The following is a 20,605-nucleotide window of genomic DNA, read 5'->3' as shown; positions in this document are numbered from 1 at the left end:
GATGGTACACACTGCTGCCACTGTGAAGGGAGTGAATGTTGAAGGTGATGGATGATGTGCCAATCAAGCGGGCTGCTTTGTCCTGGATGGTGCCAAGTTCCTTGAGTGTTTTGGAACTGCACCCATCCAGGCAAGTGGACAATATTCCATCACACTCCTGACTTGAGCCTTATAGATGGTGGACAGGCTCTGTGGAGTCAGGAGGTGAATTACTCAATGCAGAATTCCCAGCCTCTGACCCGATCTTGTAGCCACAGTACTTATATGGCTACTCCAGTTCACTTTCTGGTCAATGGTGACTCCCCAGGATGTTGACAGTGGGGGTTTCAGTGATGGTAATGCCATTGAACATCAAGGGGTGATTAGATTCTCTTTTGTTTGAGATGGTTATTGCCTGGCACTCGTGCGACATGAATGTTACTTCCACTTATCAGCCCAAGCCTGGATGTTGTCCAGGTCTTGCTGCATATGGACACGGACTGGTTCAGTAGCTGAGGAGTCACGCCTGGTGCTGAACATTGTGCAATCATCAGTGAACCTTATGATGGGGGGGGGGGGGGCAAGGTCACTGATGAAGCAGCTGAAGATGGTTGGGTCGTGGACATTACCCCAAGGAACTCGTGCAGCGATGTCCTGGGACTGAGATGATTGACCTCCACCAACCACAACCATCTTCCTTTTGTGCTAGGTATGACTCCAACCAGCAGAGAGTTTTCCCTGATTCACATTGACGTATTGAGATGGGTATGTCAGACAGTCACTGCAAAGCCTGTCTATCCTTGTTGGGAACGGGAACACGGGTGGGAGGTGAGCCTGGACAGGGAATGGACTAGAGGAAGTGGAAGAATAGGAACACGTGGGGAGCAGAGCACAATTGCTGCTCACTTGCTTACTCTTCACCATGTCAAAAAAGGAGCAACAGAAACGCTAATCAGTCTTTCTTGCTCAAACTCATTTCAGTTTACATTCATTTAAATCCAGGAGGAATCTTGTCGCCCATCTGTAAGACTGGCTTTATGTTGCAAACCCCCGGAAGGTCTCTGTTGTCCCGCAGTTTGAGCATCACTGTTCTGGACCCTGAACTTCTAAACCCTATACTTAGTCATCAAGAGCAAATATTTCGACCGTCCCCCCATCGACCTTAGAGGCTCCACAGATTCCACTTGATGCGATTGTTCCAGTGCTCACCTCACTGGCCTTCCCTCATCTACACTCCATAAACTCCCAATTTACCCAAAATGCAGATGCTCGTATCCTGCCCCACAATAAGTCATGTTCATCCATGACTCCTGTCCTTGCTGAGCTACACTAGTTTCCTGACCTTCAACCTGTTAAACTAAAAATAAGGACTTAAAAAATAGGAGCAGGGTAGGCCATTCGGACCATCGAGGCTGCCTCACAGTTCAATAAGATAATGGCTAAACTTTTACATGAACTCCATTTCCCCACCCATTCCTGGATCCCTCAACTCCTTTATTGTCCAAAAATCTATCAATCCCAGCCATGAATATATTCAATGACTGAGCATCCACGGCCATCTGGGGTTGAGAATTCCACAGATTCGCAACCTTCTGAGTGAAAATATTTCTTCTCATCGCAGTCCTAAATGGCCAACCCCTTATCCTGAGACTCTGACCCAAGTTGAAGACTTTTCCGCCAGAAGAAATAACCTCTCCACATCTACCCTGTCTAGTTCTCTAAAAAAAAGCGTTTACGTTTCAATGAGATCATCTCTCATTCTTCTAAATTCCAGGGGTAGGTCCACTCTACTCAATCTCTCCTCATTCTTCTCATCCCAGTCATCAGTCTTGTGAACCTCCACCGTACACCCTGTAAGGCATGTAGAGTGACAAGAGTTATATAGCACAGAAACAGGCCCTTCGGCTCATCGTGTCTGTGCCTGCCATCAAGCACCTTTCTATTCTAATCCCATTTTCCAATACTTGGCCCGTAGCCTTGTATGCTATGGCATTTCAAGAGCTCATCTAATTACTTCTTAAATGTTGTGAGGGTTCCTGCCTCTACCACCCCTTCAGGTAGTGTGTTCCAGATTCCAACCACCCTCTGGGTGAAAATTTTTTTCCTCAAATCCCCTCTAAACCTCCTGCCCCTTACCTTAAATCTATGCTCCCTGACTACTGATCCCTCCGCTAAGGGAAAAAGTTTCTTCCTATCTATCCTTTCAATGCCCATTATAACTTTGTATACCTCAAACAGGTCCCCCCTCAGCCTTCTCTGCATTAAGGAAAACAACCCTAGCCTATCCAGTCTCTCTTCATAGCTGAAATGCTCCTGGTGAATCTCCTCTGCACCCTCTCCAGTGCAATCACATCCTTCCTACTGTGACCAGAAATGTACATGGTACTCCAGCTGTGGTCTAACTAGCGTTTTATACAGCTCCATCATAACCTCCCTGCTCTTATATTCTATGCCTCACTAATAAAGGCAAGTCTCCCATATGCTTTCCTAACCACCTTATCTCTTATTCCCTTGCCTTGTTAGTCCTCCCAAAATGCATCACCTCAACTTCTCATGATTAAATTCTATTTGCCACTGCTCCGCTCATCTTACCAGCCCATCTATATCGTCCTGTAATCTAAGGCTTTCCTCACTATATACGACACCACCAATTTTCGTGTCATCTGAGAACTTAATGATCATAACTCCGATATTCAAGTCTAAATCATTAATGTACACTACAAACAGCAAGGGTCCCAGCACCGAACCCTGCAGTACACAACTGGTCACAGGCTTCCACTCGCAAAAACAGCCCTCGACCATCACCCTCTGCCTCCTGCCACTAAACCAATTTTGGATCCAATTTGCCAAATTGCCCTGGATTCCATGGGCTCTTACCTTCCTGAGCAATCTCCCATGCAGGACCTTATCAAAAGCCTTACTGATATCCATGTAGACTACATCAACTGCTTTACCCTCATCTACACATTTCGTCACCACCTCGAAAAATTCAATCAAGTTAGTCAGACACGCTCTCCCCCTGACAAAGCCATGCTGACTATCCCTGATTAATCCCTGTCTCTTCAAGTGGAGATTAATCCTGTCCCTCAGAATTTTTTCCAATAGTTTCCCTACCCCTGATGTTAGACTCACTGGTCTGTAATTAGCTGGTTTAGCCTTGCTACACTTCTTGAATCATGGTACCACATTCACTGTCCTTCAGTCCTCTGGTACCTCTCCTGTGGCCAGAGAGGATTTGAAAATTTGTGTCAAAGGCCCTGCTATCTCCTCCCTTGCCTCACATAACAGCCTGGGATACATCTCATCAGGGCCTGAGGATTTATCCAGTGTTAAGCCTGCTAAAACAGCTAATACTTCCTCCCTTTCAATGCTAATTTGTTCATGTATATCACAATCCCCCTCCCTGATCTCTACACCTACATCGTCATTCTCCATAATGAACACAGATGAAAAGCAATCATTTAAAACCTCACCTTCATCCTCCAGCTCCAAACACAGATTGCCAATTTGGTCCCTAATGGGCCCTACTCTTTCTCTGGTTATCCTCTTGCCCTTAATATACTTAGAAAACGCCTTGGGATTTTCCTTCATCTTGCCCACCAGTGTTTTTTCATGTTTCCTCTTCGCTCTCCTAATTACTTTAAGTACCCCCTACACTTTCTATACTCCTCTAGGGCCTCTGCTGTTTTCAGCACTCTGAATCTGCCACAAGCCTCCTTTCTTTTCCCTTATCCAATCCTCTATACCCCTTGACATCCAGAGTTCCCTGGACTTGTTGGTCGTACCCTTCACCTTTATGGGAACATGTTGGCCCTGAACTCTCACTATTCCCTTTTTTGAATAACTCCCACTGGTCTGATGTAGACTTTCCTACAAGTAGCTGCTCCCAGTCCACTTTGGCCAGATCCTGTTTTATCACATTGAAATCGGCCCTCCCCCAATTCAGTACTTTTACTTCCGGTCCCTCTTTGTCCTTTTCCATAACTACCTGAAATCCTAGAGTAAGAAAGAGCAAGTAAATCCTTCCTTAGGTAAAGAAACCAAAACTGTACACAGTACTCCAAGTCTCTCCAAAGTGCAATTGCAGCAAGACCTCTTCAGTACTTTTCACCAACCTCCTTGTAATACAGACTAATATGCCATTTGCCTTCCTATCTTTGTCCTCAGATCTCCCTTATAACCTTGCTTCACCTGACCTTGGCAACATCCTCCAGACTTACTCTGCAACCTCGAGCATTGTGAGCCTCTCTCTGCCTCACCACTTCTGTTTTCAGGCACTCTCTGCCCTCTCTCTTTCCCTTGCTATAGTTTACATAGAAAAATGCACTAACTATTCTGCCCCAACAATGCCCCACAGATGCAATCAAATGAATTAGCTGTTTTTTTTGTGAACTAGTTGAGGGAGAAATGTAACTCTTTTCCTTTCAACAGTGACACTCGACCTTTAATGCCCACCTGAATAGGCAAATGGAGCACTAGTTTAACTTTTCATTTAATGGATGTAATCGAACTGTGCCACAGTGTCACTGTTCAAGATTGCAAGTGCACACTACTGTGCATCTAGTTCTTAAAAATCTTTTTTTTTATATTCACAGGATGTTTGCATCACTGGTAAGGCCAGCATTTATTGCCCATCCCTAATTGCCCTTAACTGAGTGGCTTGCTAGGCCATTTAAGAAGGCAGTTAAGAGTCAACCACATTGCTGTGGGTCTGGAGTCACATATAGGCCAGACCAGATAAGGACTTCCTTCCAAAAAGGACATTAGCGAGCAAGATGGGTTTTTGCAACAATCTGGTAGTTTCATGGTCACCATTACTGAAACTGGCTTTTAATTCCAGATTTAGTTATTAACTGAATTTAAATTCCTCAGCTACCATGGTGAGATCTGAACTCGTGTCTCAGGCTCAATAGTCCTGACCTCTTGATTACTAGTCCAATGCCATAACCACTATGCTACTGTCCCCTTAAGTGGTGCTCCAGTGATGTTACACACAGGAAGTCAAGACTAAGTGCACTCTTCAGACAAAGTGGGGCTAGGGAGTGGGTGATAGTCAGACTTGAGAGCACAGATGTAATTCAGTCCCATTTTAAAGTAGTACATTCTGTCCTTATTTCTATTATTAGTTCCTGTGTCAACATTTATAATGGACACTGTCTCTGTAAACTTGTCACTTTGCAATTACACAGCCCTGCCTGTGGAGGCACTGGAAGGTATGCAGGAAATATATTTTCAATATATTACAGATATACAGGCAGACACACACAAACACCTGCATGCTATAATCTACTTAACTGTTTGATGGTAACGTAGATTAATATTTGTCACATCTGTGATACCCAGTCTGGCCAAGTTCCTGATCTCTGCTGAGACACGTGGTGGGCCGAGCTTGAGCACTTCCCTGCAGGGAATAAGGTCGAGGAAAGACACAGCATGGCCAAGACCCGAGCGGCCTTGGCAGAGGTCTGCCTTCTGCCTCTGATGGTGCATGATTTAAAGAGAGACCAAGAGACAGGGATGAAGAAAAACATGTTGAATAACTCTAACCAGAAGTGCTGGTCCAGTACAGGGGCCCCGGTGAGCCAATACATCGGAGGTCAGCTGGGGTCTGGCCACAGCAGTCATCATTTCTAGTGTCACGTCCACCCTTTTTTTAATAAACGTTTTCTCAAATGACGACGCATGAAGCCCTTGTCCAAGAAAAGCACCAATGAAGCCACTTACTTTTCCATTTTTCGATTCTATATCCAGCTCCGCAATTTTGGCCCATTTCTGCCAGAAGTTGGGGTCGTCCAGAGAGATGTCAGTTCTATTCCCTGAAGCCACAAAACTGGCCTGGAGCAGAAACAAATCACAGCAGAGTTCCAGAAGTGTTAAAAATAACAGTTCTTTGTAATGGAGCGGTAAAGGTTACAAGTAATGGACACAGATATAAAAAGGGTCTGCAAATGATACTAAAATTACTCAGTTGGGACAGAGTTCTAGACTTACAAATGGAGGTCTGAGGAGAGCTGAATTAAGAAGCCCCCAATGGTACAGTGTCTGAAGGCAAATGCGTTTAACAGCATGCTGAAAACAGACCTGAATGAACACACAGAGTACAGGTTGATGTAGAATTAGCACTTCGAGAATCTTCGGACCCAACATTCTGAGGCACAGAGGGAATCCAATGCTGACCACTCAACATGATGGAGCTCAAAGTGTCCCCAGATTAAATCATGATGCACAGCAGCAGGGACTGAGGCTACACTGGCATAATTTGTAGTACCATGTGACCTCACATTCAACCCTAGACAGGGGAACTCAATGAGTCCTCTGAGGAACGTGCTCTTCCTCCCAAGGAACAAATGGTCACTGGGTAGGAGTAGTTGTGCGTCAAACACTCTCTGTGTTAATTAAATGAAGAAAGCGAACCAAGTTTTCAAAATTAATTTCTTCTTCCCAGTGTTCCTCCTCTCCTTGCGGCAATGGCTTAAAAAGACTTCCTCGAGTTGTTGAGTTGTAACGATATGTCAACAATTTAAAATAATTAAGAGTGAGGAGAGACATTAGGAGAAATGCCTTTACGCAGAATTGTTGCAGAATAGTTCGCCGCAGGCAGTGGCTATACAGGGTTATGGGGAAAAAGCGGGGCAGTGGGATCAGTTTGGGAGTGATACAGGGCTATGGGGAGAGTGGGGCAGTGGGATCAGTTTGGGAGTGATACAGGGCTATGGGGAGAGTGGGGCAGTGGGATCAGTTTGGGATCAGTTTGGGATTGATACAGGGCTATGGGGAGAGCGGGGCAATGGGATTAGTTTGGGATTGATACAGGGCTATGGGGAGAGAACGGGGCAATGGGATTAGTTTGGATTGCTCCAGCAAACAGCAGGCACAGACATGATGCGACAAATGGCCTCCTTGTGTGCTGTAAATTTCTATAGTTCTTCACTGTTGTGGTTGGATTCCTGAATGTCTCCAATGTTCACCCAAGTGGACAATAGCATTGGATGAGGCAATAAAATTTTACAGTGAATGTTGGCAGGTCATTCAATGATGGGGAAAGGGAGAAAGGGGGAAACATAGCAACTGAGCCCATCTATTTAAAGCCCACACAAGCACACTTTCCAGCATAAGTCACTGGATAGTGATCAGGAGCCGGACACTCTCACTGACTTACGCCCACCCTCATCCCTCCCAAAGCAGAAGCCAGAGGGAAATTATAGCTCCTACAGGCACCTCTCTTGAAATCAGCACAAGCAGGAGATCTAACTCAATAGTTGTTGAGTTCTGCATGGTTCAATACCACACTGCGCAATGCACTCACAGACGTCATTCAGCACAACAGCAAACAAGTTATTGTGACTCCTCTGATCTGCCCTTTCCTCTAACAATACTAGCAGTTCAAATATTCTATTAACCCCTGGCTTACAAACCATTAATTGCAGAATCTGTTATGAACAGGAAATGATGAAATGGAAATGATGAGCAGGTTAATCACCTTCTGAGAGAAAAGCGGGTCAATGTTTTGAGTAGGACGTGTAAAGCTAAGACAGAAAGTTGCTACTAACCTTAGCGAATGTGGAGCCCTTCCCTTCCGATTCAATGGTGATGGTGCGAGTTCGACGAAGAAGTATCTGATCAATGTCTTCTTCACAAAATTTTGATCCTTCATCCTCCTCATCCATCAGAGCTCCATATGCTCCTTTACGAAGCAGATCTTCCACTTCAATCTTCGACAATGGCTGCACCTGCACAGGTACAAAAAGACACCCAGGATTCAATTGTGACAGTAACAATCGACTCCAAGTTACTCACCATCCTGACTTGGACATCTCACACTGTTCCTTCAAGATCGCTGGGCCAAAATTCTGGAGCTCCCTACCTAACAGCACTTTGGAAGCACCACACTTGCTGCAGCAGTTTAAGAAGGCAGTTCACCGTAACCTTCTCAAGGGCAATTAGGGATGAATAACAAATGCTGGCCTTGACAGTGACACCCACATCCCGTAAACGAATAAAAATATGAAACAATCCTAAATTGCACTGACCACCAAGGAAGTCACACTTTTCGTAGCTCAGAGAATGAGTAGGTGGTTGAACTACTCCTAGACTCCACTCAAAGTCACTTTGTAAACAGCAACTACACAATTCAGTGTAAAGCATCAAACGAAAGGATAACCTGCCCATACTCTCTGTATCTAACCCCCGTGCTGTATCTGTCCTGGGCGTGTTTGATGGGGACAGCGTAGAGGGAGCTTTACTCTGTATCTAACCCTTGCTGTACCTGCCCTAGGAGTGTTTGACGAGACAGTGTAGAGGCAGCATTAACTGTTCTATATTTGGGCTGGAACACTGGGTCCTTGAAACAGAAAGCCCTTCCAATTCCCAGCACCACCATCCCAACCTCAGCAAGCACATGCATTCCAAAACAGTGTGAGTAGTGTATCAGGCAACCTTACCCCGTTAGTGTTTCCTTTACGATTCATTGCTTGCAGCACAGCTCTGTCGAGACCCAGCTTGAGACTGGCCTTGTCAAACATCTCTCGCTCGTACGAGTTGCGAGTTATTAGACGATACACTTGAACTGCTTTATTCTGTCCTATCCGGTGACATCGGGCCTGAGCCTGGAAACAAGGACAAGTACTGAACCTGTTCAGGTAGTGGCAATCTCTTAAAGACACGGCACATTCAGATCACCAAATACTCTAGGGGAGGGGAGGCAACTTATTCAATGGATGGAATATACCAAGAAATGCAATGTTTGAGCCATCCTCTGATACGATTTTCTTAGCTTCATTCACTGTCTCTCCAGGAACACAACATTTTTTAAAAATGCCCTCTGCAATGTCAGATGGAAAATTATCAAGCACTTTCATACTGCAGCACTGCTGAGACTAGCAGAGGAACAAAGGGCACCCCACTATCCCCTAAAGAATTCACAGCCCTCAGACTATCCACAGAATTTCTTCAACCATTTACAATACCCTTACTGACAGGCATATTCTTTTATTCTCCAACTGTTTCTGGATTCGTTTTCTCGCGCTCCGCGATCCCCTCCGCCCAGTCTCTCGCGCTCCGCGATCCCCTCCGCCCAGTCTCTCGCGCTCCGCGATCCCCTCCGCCCAGTCACTCGCTCGCCGCGATCCTCCCCGCCCAGTCTCGCAGCGATCCCTCCCCGCCCAGTCTCGCAGCGATCCCTCCCCGCCCAGTCTCGCAGCGATCCCTCCCCGCCCAGTCTCGCAGCGATCCCTCCCCGCCCAGTCTCGCAGCGATCCCTCCCCGCCCAGTCTCGCAGCGATCCCTCCCCGCCCAGTCTCGCAGCGATCCCTCCCCGCCCAGTCTCGCAGCGATCCCTCCCCGCCCAGTCTCGCAGCGATCCCTCCCCGCCCAGTCTCTCAGCGATCCCTCCCCGCCCAGTCTCTCAGCGATCCCTCCCCGCCCACTTTCTCTCTCGGATACCTTCACCTAGTCTCTCTCTCTGATACCAGTCCACCACATTTTCCTGTCTGTCTAAGTAGTTTATATCGATCTCTGATATTACCTCTGCCCAATCCTTCACATCATTCAGCCACCATGCCTTTTACCTGCCTCTCACTTCACTATCGATTTTCCCACAGTAACACCAACAATTAGTGAAAAGAGGGGGGAAGGGTCGGATAAAGAACAAAAGGAAAGGTGTGAGATATGGTGGAAGGCAGGAGAGATTAAATGACAAAAGGGTTGACAGTGCAATATAAAAATAAGTGGTAACAACCGCGCCACCCTTGTAGGCAGGTTTGATGACAATATTGGGGCTACTGTCATTTAATCTCTCCTGTCTTATACCCTATCACAGACCTCCCCCTTTTACTGACTCTGTACTTGCTTGAAACTTATCAAAACTCTAACTGCTCCCAGTTCTGATCAAAGGTCTTTGCCCTGTAGCGTTAACTCTGTTTCTCTCTACACAGATGCTGCCAGACATGCTGAGTATTTTGTTTTCATTTCAGATTTCCAGCATTTGCAGTTTTGCTTTTGTAGTAACACCAATAACTTGCCTTGTGACTCCTAAATAATAACTCAATACTTTTCATCCCTCATTATAATTAACCTGATTACTTCTGTTCAGCTTGTGTGAATTAAAGAATCCTCAATTAGTCTTTCTGTTTTGCCAATTAATTGAATGAGTTTACAGCAAGAAAATCTATTGGAAATCCCCAAAGGATTCACAGGCCACAACTAACCCAGAGGCTACACCACATTGTGCTTCGATAAACATTCAGTGGAGGATTAGTGATAGGAGCAGAGTGCAACCTCTGTGCGGTTATATGGGTAGATCAATTAGCACTACTCCCAGTGGAGGAACTTTCCCTGTGTAGCTCACTGCAAGACTCACCTGCAGGTCATTCTGTGGGTTCCAATCCGAATCGAAGATGATACAAGTGTCGGCCGCAGTAAGATTGATACCAAGACCTCCCGCCCTGGTACACAGCAGAAACACAAAGCGGTCGGAGTCTGGCTTGGAAAAGCGATCGATCGCAGCCTGTCTCAGGTTCCCCCTTACTCTGCCATCAATGCGCTCATAGGTGTATCTAAAACATTTAAAAATAAACAGTTGAATATTTATACGAACAAATTTACATTTCATAGACCCTTCCAGCACCGATTGAGGCCATTCAGCCTATTGTGCCTGTGACGGCTCTTTGAAAGAACTCTCCAATTAGTCCCACTCCCCTGCTCTTTCCCCATAGCCCTGCAAATATTTCCTTTTCAAGTATACATCCAATTCACTTCTGAAAGGTATACTGAAGCTGCTTCAAGCATCCTTTCAGGCAGCACTCTGTCCCTGCAGTATGCGCAGGGTCATTGACTTGAAACGTTAACTGTTTCTCTACAGATGCTGCCAGAACTGAGTATTTCCAGCATTTTCTGTTTTTATTTCAGATTTCCAGCATCCGTGGTATTTTGTTTTTGTAACTCACCAAGATTGCTCCAACAGGCCCGACCACCAAGAAATGCAAGAGCAGCAAGGAAATGAGATCATGCCACCTCCAAATCACACACCATTCTGACTTGGACAGATATCACTACTTATCGTTGCTGGGTCAATATACTACCCAACATTAAGCAGGGATGACTGGCCTGCCTTTGGAAATAGATACTGGATGATTTCTGTCTCTTGACCTAGCCCAGGGGGCTTCAAGTGCTGTCTCCAATAAGGTCAAACATTTCAGCAAAACTAAGAATTAAAGCAGATCCATATGGTTCAGTGTCTTTATCCAGCAAGGGAGCTGCAATCGCAACATTGGAATTGGATGGGGTATGATTTTAACTTCAATCAAAAATAACAATGACAAAAGGACTAATTTATAGGTCACCAGCTATTCAGAATAATTATTCATGAAAAACATGACTGCCATGAAGAAGCAATGCTCATAACAGAGGTGGCAGCTTAGGCCCAGCATAAGCAGAGGGTCTCACCGTCTGTGAATGAGGTAATCTTCGAGTATATCCAAGCAGCGCACCATCTGGGAGAAAATTAGCACCTTGTGCCCGCCTGCAATCAGTTTGGGCAACAGTTTGTCAATCAGCACCAATTTACCCGCTGCCTGAATCATGGCCTGCAGCTGAAAATCAACAGCATCGGGATTGTGCACTTCACGAAATTCGTCCAGGATTTTCTCCTCAGCACCTACCAGGAAACAAAATTCAAATTCTGATTAAGCATCTTTCCCCCACTGAGACATTTAGTTATCTCTCTGCTACAAGAATCCGAGCATATGTGCTCCATTTCGCTCTTTGTTCCCTCTCCTCCACTTTCTCCCACAAGCACTGACCCATGCATATTTCCGAGGACTTACACAGCACAGAAGGAGGCCATTGAGCCCATCATGCCTATTGGCTTTCTGAAAGAGCTATCCAATTAGTCTCACTCCCCTGCTCTTTCCCTAGAGCTCTGTACATGTTTTCTTTTCAAGCATATATTCAACTCCCTTTTGAAATTTGCTATTGAATCTACTTCCACCGAACTTTCAGGCAGTGCATTCCGGATCAGAACAACTCACGTAAAAAACATTTACATTATTTTCCCTCTGATTCTTTTGCTAATCACTTTAAATCTGTTTCCTCTGGTTACCAAACCTTCTGCCACTGGAATCAATTTCTCCTTATTTACCCTATTAAACCCCCTCATAATTTTGAACACCTCTATTAAATCTCTCCTTAACCTTCAAGCAAGAGAACATGTCCATGTGGAATGTTTGCAGAGTGCTTGATCAGAGAGCATCACAGCGAGCCAGATCATACTGTCACCGGATATTCATACACTCGCACCTGCCAACAGTGCCATTAGAGTATAATCAGGAGTATCATCCCAGTAAAGACATATGTTCCTACTTCTAAAATATAAACTTTATTCAATGTGGACTCTTTGAAATTGACTTCTTTAAAAAAAACACTGTTGCAATATGGCCATTAAAAGTTAGATAACCTGGCCTGTGCATTTAAAAACTGTCTCACTGTCTCGAAAGGACAAAAGGATACATTCCAGACTAAGAGGTGTCAATTACACCCATCCTTGAACCATCAAGAGACATTCCCGAATTGAATGGATTTCTTCTGAGACAAAGAAGGTGTGAAGCAGACATATCATAACAGAATAGTACCCATTCAAACATTAATAGATAGCCATGGATTCCACATCCTGGTCCATTGTGTGGTCACACCAGGGAAGCAACTAACAGAAATTCTAATTTGATGGATTTTGACCGTTAAAAGATAACCCTCTGCAGAGAGAGAAAACAGCAACCTTACAGACGATAGCCCAGCCAGGGGCTGTGGAAAGATATAGTCTAAACAAGCAGCAGCCCTGGTGCTAATTCTAAACTCCAACTGGTACAGCAAAGAACTGAAAGTGACCACCACATCCAGTCTGAAATCTTAACAACCAGGGATCTACAACACCTCAACAAGTTCAAGACTACAAACAACCCAGGCAGCACCTCTAAAAGAGACGGTCCTACTTAGAAGATGCAACAGGTTTACCAGAAACCACAAACACCTACCACACCTTGAAATCTTACCCCGCTACCTTCTAACTATCCTCTCTCTCAGGTGCATGAGTGTGAATGTATGCATGTATGGTGCTGCAAATATTCCAGGGAATGAATATTGTTCAATAATTAATCATCTGTTTTAAACCTACAAGAAAACCGGTGACTGTCTGTTTATTTAACAAGTAAAACACTCAGGGACTAACTCATCATTTTAAACAAAACACAACTGTGATCAATTGGAAGGTGAACAGTGGAAACCACCCACGACCCTTACCACCTGTACATAACAGGAGCCAGAACTATTTCCTACCCGATTTGGGATATGAAGACAGCGCTGCCTTCCTGGATACAACAGGGACTGGAACTAGAGCCTTCTACAAGTATTGCGCAGCAATGCATCACAGAGTGCACTTGCCCACCAAGACATTACGGAAGACCACTCCTCATCTCCCAAAAATGCTTCTGCATTTTGGCAAAACACAACAAGGGCCAATGTACAAAATGCTGTTTTGGCTACTTATTTACGAAGGTGGGCCATGTTCGAATCTGGTAGGCAGACAGACTAGGAACACCACCAATCTAGCAGTTTTGCCCCACTGAGCACAAAGGGTGGGATTTTATGTGGCCTACAGGGGTCTCGGCCACCGGCTGAAGCGCCAGTGAGAGATCCACATCATCTTCTTTGGGGAAGGCCTGACACATTATGTGCCAGTTAGGCACTTAAGTGGACAGCGGCGGGCCTTCCCCGGGATTAACGACCCCAGCGACAGAAGTCCCACCTGCTGGTCAGCGCCACTGCAGAGGTGGTGGCTGCTGCTGGTAACGCAGCCACCGGAGGTGAGACACCCAGGCCATGGCGGGAGGGGTTTTGCGGGGTGGAGGTCGTGAGGGAAGGGGGTCGGCAGAAGGGCACTGGGTGGCTTTCAGCAGATCGTCCCTTGACTAGGCACTCCATACCATTTAACAATGGACCCCCAGCCTCCCCACCCAAACCATCAATCCCAGAGCCAGCAAGCAACCCGAATGGGTTTGCTTGGCCTGCTCTCCGTGTGACGACAGGCCCGCCTGCCGCTGGGCTAATACCGGCAGAGGCAGGATGAGGCCTTTAATTGGGTATTAATTGCCCACTCAAATCTGGTTGCTGCAGTTTCAGCTTCAAAAGGTATACATACAGAAGTCTGGATGCAGCCTGCAAACAGTGTGCAGACTGCAAGCTGAGTGTGGAGATTCGAGTTTGGTGAGTGGCGAGTTCGGTGAAGGGGGGAGGAGGTGCTCCATTTTTCTACTTTTCTAACCCTCCAATATTTGGTTCCTGCTTCGGTGCAGTGGAAGGAGCTGTTTGGTGAGGACATGGTAAGCTATTCTACTTATAATAAATAGTCTGTAAAGTTAAGGAATGGCAGGGCAGCTCTGCTGAGTGAAAAGTACATCCTGCGGTATGTGGGAAGTCATGGACGCACCATGTGTCCTGGACGAACACATCTGCAGGAAGTGTCACCGGCTGCAGAAGCCTGAGCTCCAGGTTTCGGAACTCGAGCAGCAGCTGGAGTCACTGTTGTGCATCCGTGAGGCGATAGCACATTTAGGGAGGTGGTCACACTGGAGGTTAGAGGTATGCAGGCAGATAGAGAATGGGTGACCACCAGGCAATCTATAAGAACCAGGCAGGTAGTGTAGGAGTCCCCTGAGACGATCTCACTCGCTAATCAGTTTTCCATTTTGGATACTGGTGAGGGTGATGGTTCCTCAGAAGAGTGCAATCAAAGCCAAGTTTGTGGCACCACAGGTGGCTCAGCTGCACAGGAGGGGAGGAAGAGGAGTGGAAAAGCAGTAGTGATAGTGGATTCGTTAGTTAGGGGACCAGACAGGTGTTTCTGCCGCAGTAAACGTGACTCCAGGATGGTGTGTTGCCTCCCTGGTGCCAGGGTCAAGGATGTCATGGAGCAGCTGCAGGGCATTCTTCTGAGGGAGGGTGAACAGCCAGAGGTCGTGGTCCACAGCAGTACCAATGACATAGGTAAGAAAAGGGGTGAGGTCCTGAAAGCAGATTTCAGGGAGCTAGGAAGGAGATTAAAAAGCAGGACCTCTCCCAGTCCCACGTGCAAGTGAGCATAAGAATAGGAGAATTGAGCGATGAACATGTGGCTGGCGAACTGGTGTAGGAGGGAGGGCATCAGATTTCTGAGATATTGGGACTAGTTCTGGGGCAGGTGGGGCCTGTACGAGATGGACGGGTTGCACCTTAGTAGGACAGGGACGAATATCCTTGGAGATTTGCTAGTGCTGTTGGGGAGGGTTTAAACTAAATTGTCAGGGGGATAGGACCCTGAGAGGGAGCTCAGAGTGGAGGGAAACAAAACTGATAACTTGTCTGGGGTGTGGGAACCAGGAGCAATTATCAGAGAGGAATACCAAGATACAAAGAATACTAGGGGAGATAGATAGCATGAAAGCAGGGAACAGTACGTATTAGGTGGGGTCAGAGTAAGGGAGAAAGTAATAAACACTGAATCAAGGTTAATGTGCATGTATGGGAATGCACAGAGTGTGGTTAATAAGACTGGTGAGGTACAGGTGCAGATTGCCATGTGGAAATATGATGTTGTGGCTATAGCAGAGACCTGGCTCAAAGGAGGGCAGGATTGGGTGTTCAATATTCCTGGATACAAGGTGCTCAGGAAAGATAGAAAACGGGAAAAAAAAGGGGGGGGGGGGCGTGGTGGCATTGATTAAGGAGAGCATTGCAGCCCTGGAGAAAAAGGATGTCCCAGAGGGGTCAAGGACAGAATCAATTTGGCTAGAGCTAAGGAACAAAAAAGGTGCAGTTACATTGCTCGGTGTTGTCCATAGGCCACCAGCTATTGGGAAGGGCATGGAGGAAAATATTTGCAAGGAAGTTACAGAAAGGTGCAAAAATTATACGGTAGTTATAATGGGGGACTTTAATTATCCAAACATACACTGCAATAATAGTAGTGTAAAGGGCAGTGAGGGGCAAGAGTTCCTAGAGTGTGTTCAGGAAAATTTTCTACAACAGTATGTTGCTAGTCCAATGAGAAAGGAGGCACTGCTAGACCTGGTTCATGGGAATGAGGTGGGCCAAGTGCATCAAGTATCAGCAGCAGAGCATTTAGGGGATAGTGATCATTGTATCATAAGGTTTAGGTTGACTATGGGAAAGGACAAAGAGCAATCCAGGATAAGAATAATTAACTGGGGGAAGGTCAACTTCAATGGGGTAAGAATGGAGCTGAGGCGAACAAACTGGAGTCAAAAGCTGGCAGGAAAACTGGTAGATGAACAATGGGCTACCTTCAGAGAAGAGATAGTTCGGCACAGTCAAGATATGTTCCCTTGAAAGGGAAAAGTAAGGCAAACAAATCCAGAGCTCCCCAGATTACAAAAGAGATAGAGATTAAGATGAAGAAAAAGTGCACTTATGACAGATGCCAGGTAGAAAATACTATCGAGAATCAGGCTGAACATAGAAGGTCCCGAGGGCACATGAAAAAGCAAATAAAAGCCAAGAGAGAGCATTAAAAAAAAAGAGACTGGCAGCTAGCATTAAAGGGAATCCCAAAGTTTTCTATAGGCATATAAATATGGCGGTAAAAGGAGGCGGCGGGCCAATTAGGGACCAGAAAAGGGATTTACACATGGAGGCAGAGGGCATAGCCAAGGTATTAAATGAATACTTTGCATCTGTCTTTACCAAGGAAGATGCAAACCAGGCAATGGTGAAAGAGCAGGCAAGTCAGACACTAGAGGGGTTTAAAATTGATAAAGAAGTATTAGATAGGCTGTCTGTACTGAAAGAGGATAAAACACCAGGGTCAGATGAGATGCATCCAAGGATACTGAGGGAAGTAAGGGTGGAAATCACAGTGGCGCTGGTCGTAAGTTTTCAGTCTTCCTTAGACTCGGGGTGGTGCCAGAGGACTGGAGAATTGCAAACATTACACTCTTGTTCAAAAAAGGGAGTAAAGATAACCCCAGCAATTACAGTTTAACTTCGGTGGTGGGAAAACTTGTAGAAAAAAAATTAGGGGCAAAATCAATAGTCACATGAACAAATGTAAGTTAATTAAGGAAAGCCAACATAGCCTTAAGGGAAAATCATGTTAACTAACTTGGAGTTTTTTTGAGGAGGTAATAGAGAGGGTTGATGAGGGCAATGCTGTTGATGTGGTGTACATGGACTTTCAAAAGGTGTTTGACACAGTGCCACACAACAGACTTGTGAGCAAACTTGTAGCTCATGGAATAAAAGGGACAGTAGCAACATGGATACGAAATTGGTTGAGTGACAGGAAACAAAGAGTAGTGGTTAATGGATGTTTTTCAGGCTGGAAGAAGGTTTGTAGTGGAGTTCTCCAGGGGTCAGTGTTGGGACCCTTGCTTTTCCCGATATATATTAATGACCTAGTCCTTGGTGTACGGGGCACAATTTCAAAGTTTGAAGATGATACGGAACTTGGAAGCATTGTGAACTGTGAGGAGGATAGTGCAGAACCTCTAAAGGACATAGACAAGTTGGTGGAATGGGCAGACAGATGAAATTCAATGCAGAGAAATGTGAAGTGATTCATTTCGGTAGGAAGAACATGGAGAGACAATACTGAATCAAGGGTACAATTCTAAATGGGGAGCAGGAGCAGAGGGATCTAGGTGTATATGTGCATAAGTCATTGAAGGTGGCAGGACAGGTTGAGAAAGCAGTTAATAAAGCAGACAGTGTCATGGGCTTTATTAATAGGGTACAGAGAGTATAACAGCAAGGAAGTTATGTTGAACTTGCATAAGACACTAATTTGGCTTCAGCTGGAGTACTGCGTCCAATTCTGGGTACCACACTTGAGGAAAGACGTGAGGGCATTGGAGAGAGTACAGAAAAGATTTACGAGAATGGTTCCAGGGATGAGGAATTTCAGTTATGAAGATAGATTGGAGAAGTTAGGAGCTTTCCTAGAAGAAAAGGCTGAGAGGTGATTTGATAGAGGTATTCAAAATTATGAGGGATCGGAACAGAGTAGAGAGAGAGAAACTGTTCCCACTCGTCAAATGGTCGAGAACGAGAGGGCACAGATTTGAAGTATTTGGTAAGAGAAGCAAAAGTGACATGAGGAAAAACCTTTTCACACAGCGAGTAGTTAAGGTGTGGAATGCGCTGCCTGAGAGTGTGGTGGAGGCAGGTTCAATTGAAGCATCCAAAAGGGAATTAGACAGTGATATGAAAAGGAAGAATGTGCAGGGTTATGGGGAGAAAGCGGGGGAATGGAACTGAGGGAGTTGCTCTTTCAGAGAGCCAGTGCGGACACGATGGGCCGAATGGCCTCCTTCTGCAGTGCAACGATTCTGCGATTCACTTAAGGCCCTCAATTGGCGGCAGGGCAGAAAGACTTAATTAGGGTGGAGGCAGTAAGGTGGCGGGGTCACTCCGTGCCACCATCCTGCCCAATTAAATGCTCTCTCTGCCTCCAAACTCGCGACGAGAGGTAACATTAAATTTCTCCCAAGAGTTGAGTTTTTCAGTCCCAGGACACAGATACTTTCTATGAGACATCCTGAATACAGATGAGTACTAGAAATCAACAACTTGCATTTATATGGTGCTTTTAATGTAGTAAAGCATCTCGAGGCACTTTCATTGGAGCAATCCAATAAAATTTGATACTGATCCACTTAAGGAGATATTAGGACAGGTAACTAAAGGCTTGGCCAAAGAAGTAGATTTTAAGAAGCATCATAAAGGAGGACAGTGAGACGGAGAGGTCTATGTAAGGGAATTCCAGAGCAGCAAGGTAATGGGAGTACATCACCACCAAATCAAACACCACTGTGACTTGGACAGATATCACCACTCCTTTATCGTTGCTAGGTCAATATATCTGGGACTAGCCAGCTGAAGGCATGTCCACCAATGGTGCAGCGATGAACATCAGGGATGCATAAGAGGCCAGAACTGGAGGAACACAAGAGATCTCAGAAGGTTGAAGGTTAGAGTGTTACGACTGAGGTGGGAGGAGTGCACTATTTATTCTAGTTCCACTTCTCCACGGTCACAACATACATTTACATTTTCCCACTGATCGATAGTCAATCATACACTCTATTTTCCCCAGAATATAACACACCAACCAGGTTTCTTTAATAAACAACAAAATTATCAGTTTATTACAAAACAAGTCTTAACCAGTAATGAAGTAAAGCATAAACACACAGATTGAAATATTAAAATTCCCTTTTTATCTTAGGTTCTCAAACTCTCACACACACTGAATAACCGGAAAAATAAATGGGATTGTTGTTTAGAGCTCTGTTATAAAACAAAAGACAAAACCACTTAGGCTGAATATTTGCTCATTCTTGAAGAAAAAACAGATGAGATATGTTGTGTTCCAAAACTGGCACACAGTCTAGCCTCCGAGTACATGTAGATGGGTCACTGGGATCTTTTAGAGCAGTTCTTTTCAGGTGGTGTTGAGAATTAATTTAGCAGGCTTTTTTGCAAAAGACAGGAGATAAGAAGAGTTGACACAGTGGACTTCTCGAGAGTTACAGGAAAGCTGAGCTGGGTTGTGGTCTTCTCTTCTGTCCTGGGAAGTTCTCTCCCTTTTTGTACAGTTCAACTCCAACTCAAAACAATTCAAAAGAGAAACCAACAACAGAAGGTCAACCATTTGACCGCCATCAATCTTGACCTGTCACTTCTTTGTAAACAACTTCTCCAGGCGTCCAAAGTTCTCTGTTGTTTATTGAGCTGGAAGTCAGGTGGTTTCCCCGGAAAGGCTTGCTTTCCTCACAAAACCTCTCAGTGCCCCTTTTAAAAATATTTCCAGGGACTGTTTTTCCAAGTCAAGTGGCCTTTTCATGACCCCCTTTGAAAACCCCAAAGTTTAACATTTCTTCAATCTTTCAAAAATAAATCCTCAAAAAAATAAGATTTGACAAAACACAGAGGCACTTTCGTAACAAGAGATAGGGAGGAGCAAGGCCATGGAGGGATCTGAACATGAAGATGAGAATGTTAACATTATAAAATTGAGTGAGATATGCTCGACTCACCATTGATTAGGTAGGGATGGTTACAGCACTTTCTCAGTTCCATCATGGTATTCAGCAGGTTCGGCATGTTGGCCTGGTTGGCCCCTTTAGCCAAGAAAGAGAAGTTTCTCTCCAGGATGGCCCTGTAGTACTTTTTCTGGATGTTGGTTAGTTCCACCTCAATGATGGTCTCCTCCTTTGGAGCCAGGTTTTTCTCCACATCATCCTTCAGCCTTCGAAGCATCATGGGTTTCAGCACTGCCTGCAGCTTCTTCACCTATCACAAGGGAAAGGGGCTACGTTAGTGACCCAGTCAACAGTAGCCTGCTTGGGCCAAGGTTCAATCTCCAAATTAATGCCATCACAAAGAAGCATTTAACACTTCAAATTGGAGAAACTGAAGGCAATTTCAAGTAGTAACGACAACAAAAAGAATTGAGAAACCCACATGAAGGGCCGATGCCCATGATGCAGGAAACACTCATGGTTAAAGAGAAAAAAGGAGGGAGTGATCATTTAACAGCAATGTGCGATGAGTCTTAATTTAAACAAAGTAAAGGTGCCAG

General features: G+C 45.2%; 1 protein-coding gene across 3 annotated transcripts in view; it reads right to left on the bottom strand.

Moving 5' to 3' along the window:
- The window catches only part of chd6 (chromodomain helicase DNA binding protein 6), a 344,698-nt gene that overhangs the window by 88,710 nt on the left and 235,383 nt on the right, over positions 1 to 20,605 (bottom strand). For all 3 annotated transcript variants that reach the window (XM_068048713.1, XM_068048715.1, XM_068048714.1), the window contains 6 exons: positions 20,061 to 20,316; positions 11,422 to 11,632; positions 10,337 to 10,532; positions 8,421 to 8,585; positions 7,530 to 7,709; positions 5,704 to 5,814 (listed from right to left, as the gene is read on the bottom strand). In XM_068048713.1, coding sequence (XP_067904814.1) covers positions 5,704 to 5,814; positions 7,530 to 7,709; positions 8,421 to 8,585; positions 10,337 to 10,532; positions 11,422 to 11,632; positions 20,061 to 20,316 — 1,119 coding nt within the window. The remainder of the gene's footprint in view (positions 1 to 5,703; positions 5,815 to 7,529; positions 7,710 to 8,420; positions 8,586 to 10,336; positions 10,533 to 11,421; positions 11,633 to 20,060; positions 20,317 to 20,605) is intronic.

Source organism: Heterodontus francisci, chromosome 16 (genome assembly GCF_036365525.1).
Source record: "Heterodontus francisci isolate sHetFra1 chromosome 16, sHetFra1.hap1, whole genome shotgun sequence".
Classification (NCBI taxonomy): domain Eukaryota; kingdom Metazoa; phylum Chordata; class Chondrichthyes; order Heterodontiformes; family Heterodontidae; genus Heterodontus; species Heterodontus francisci.
Note: the sequence above shows the minus strand (reverse complement) of the source record. Positions and strands in the feature narration are given on the sequence as shown.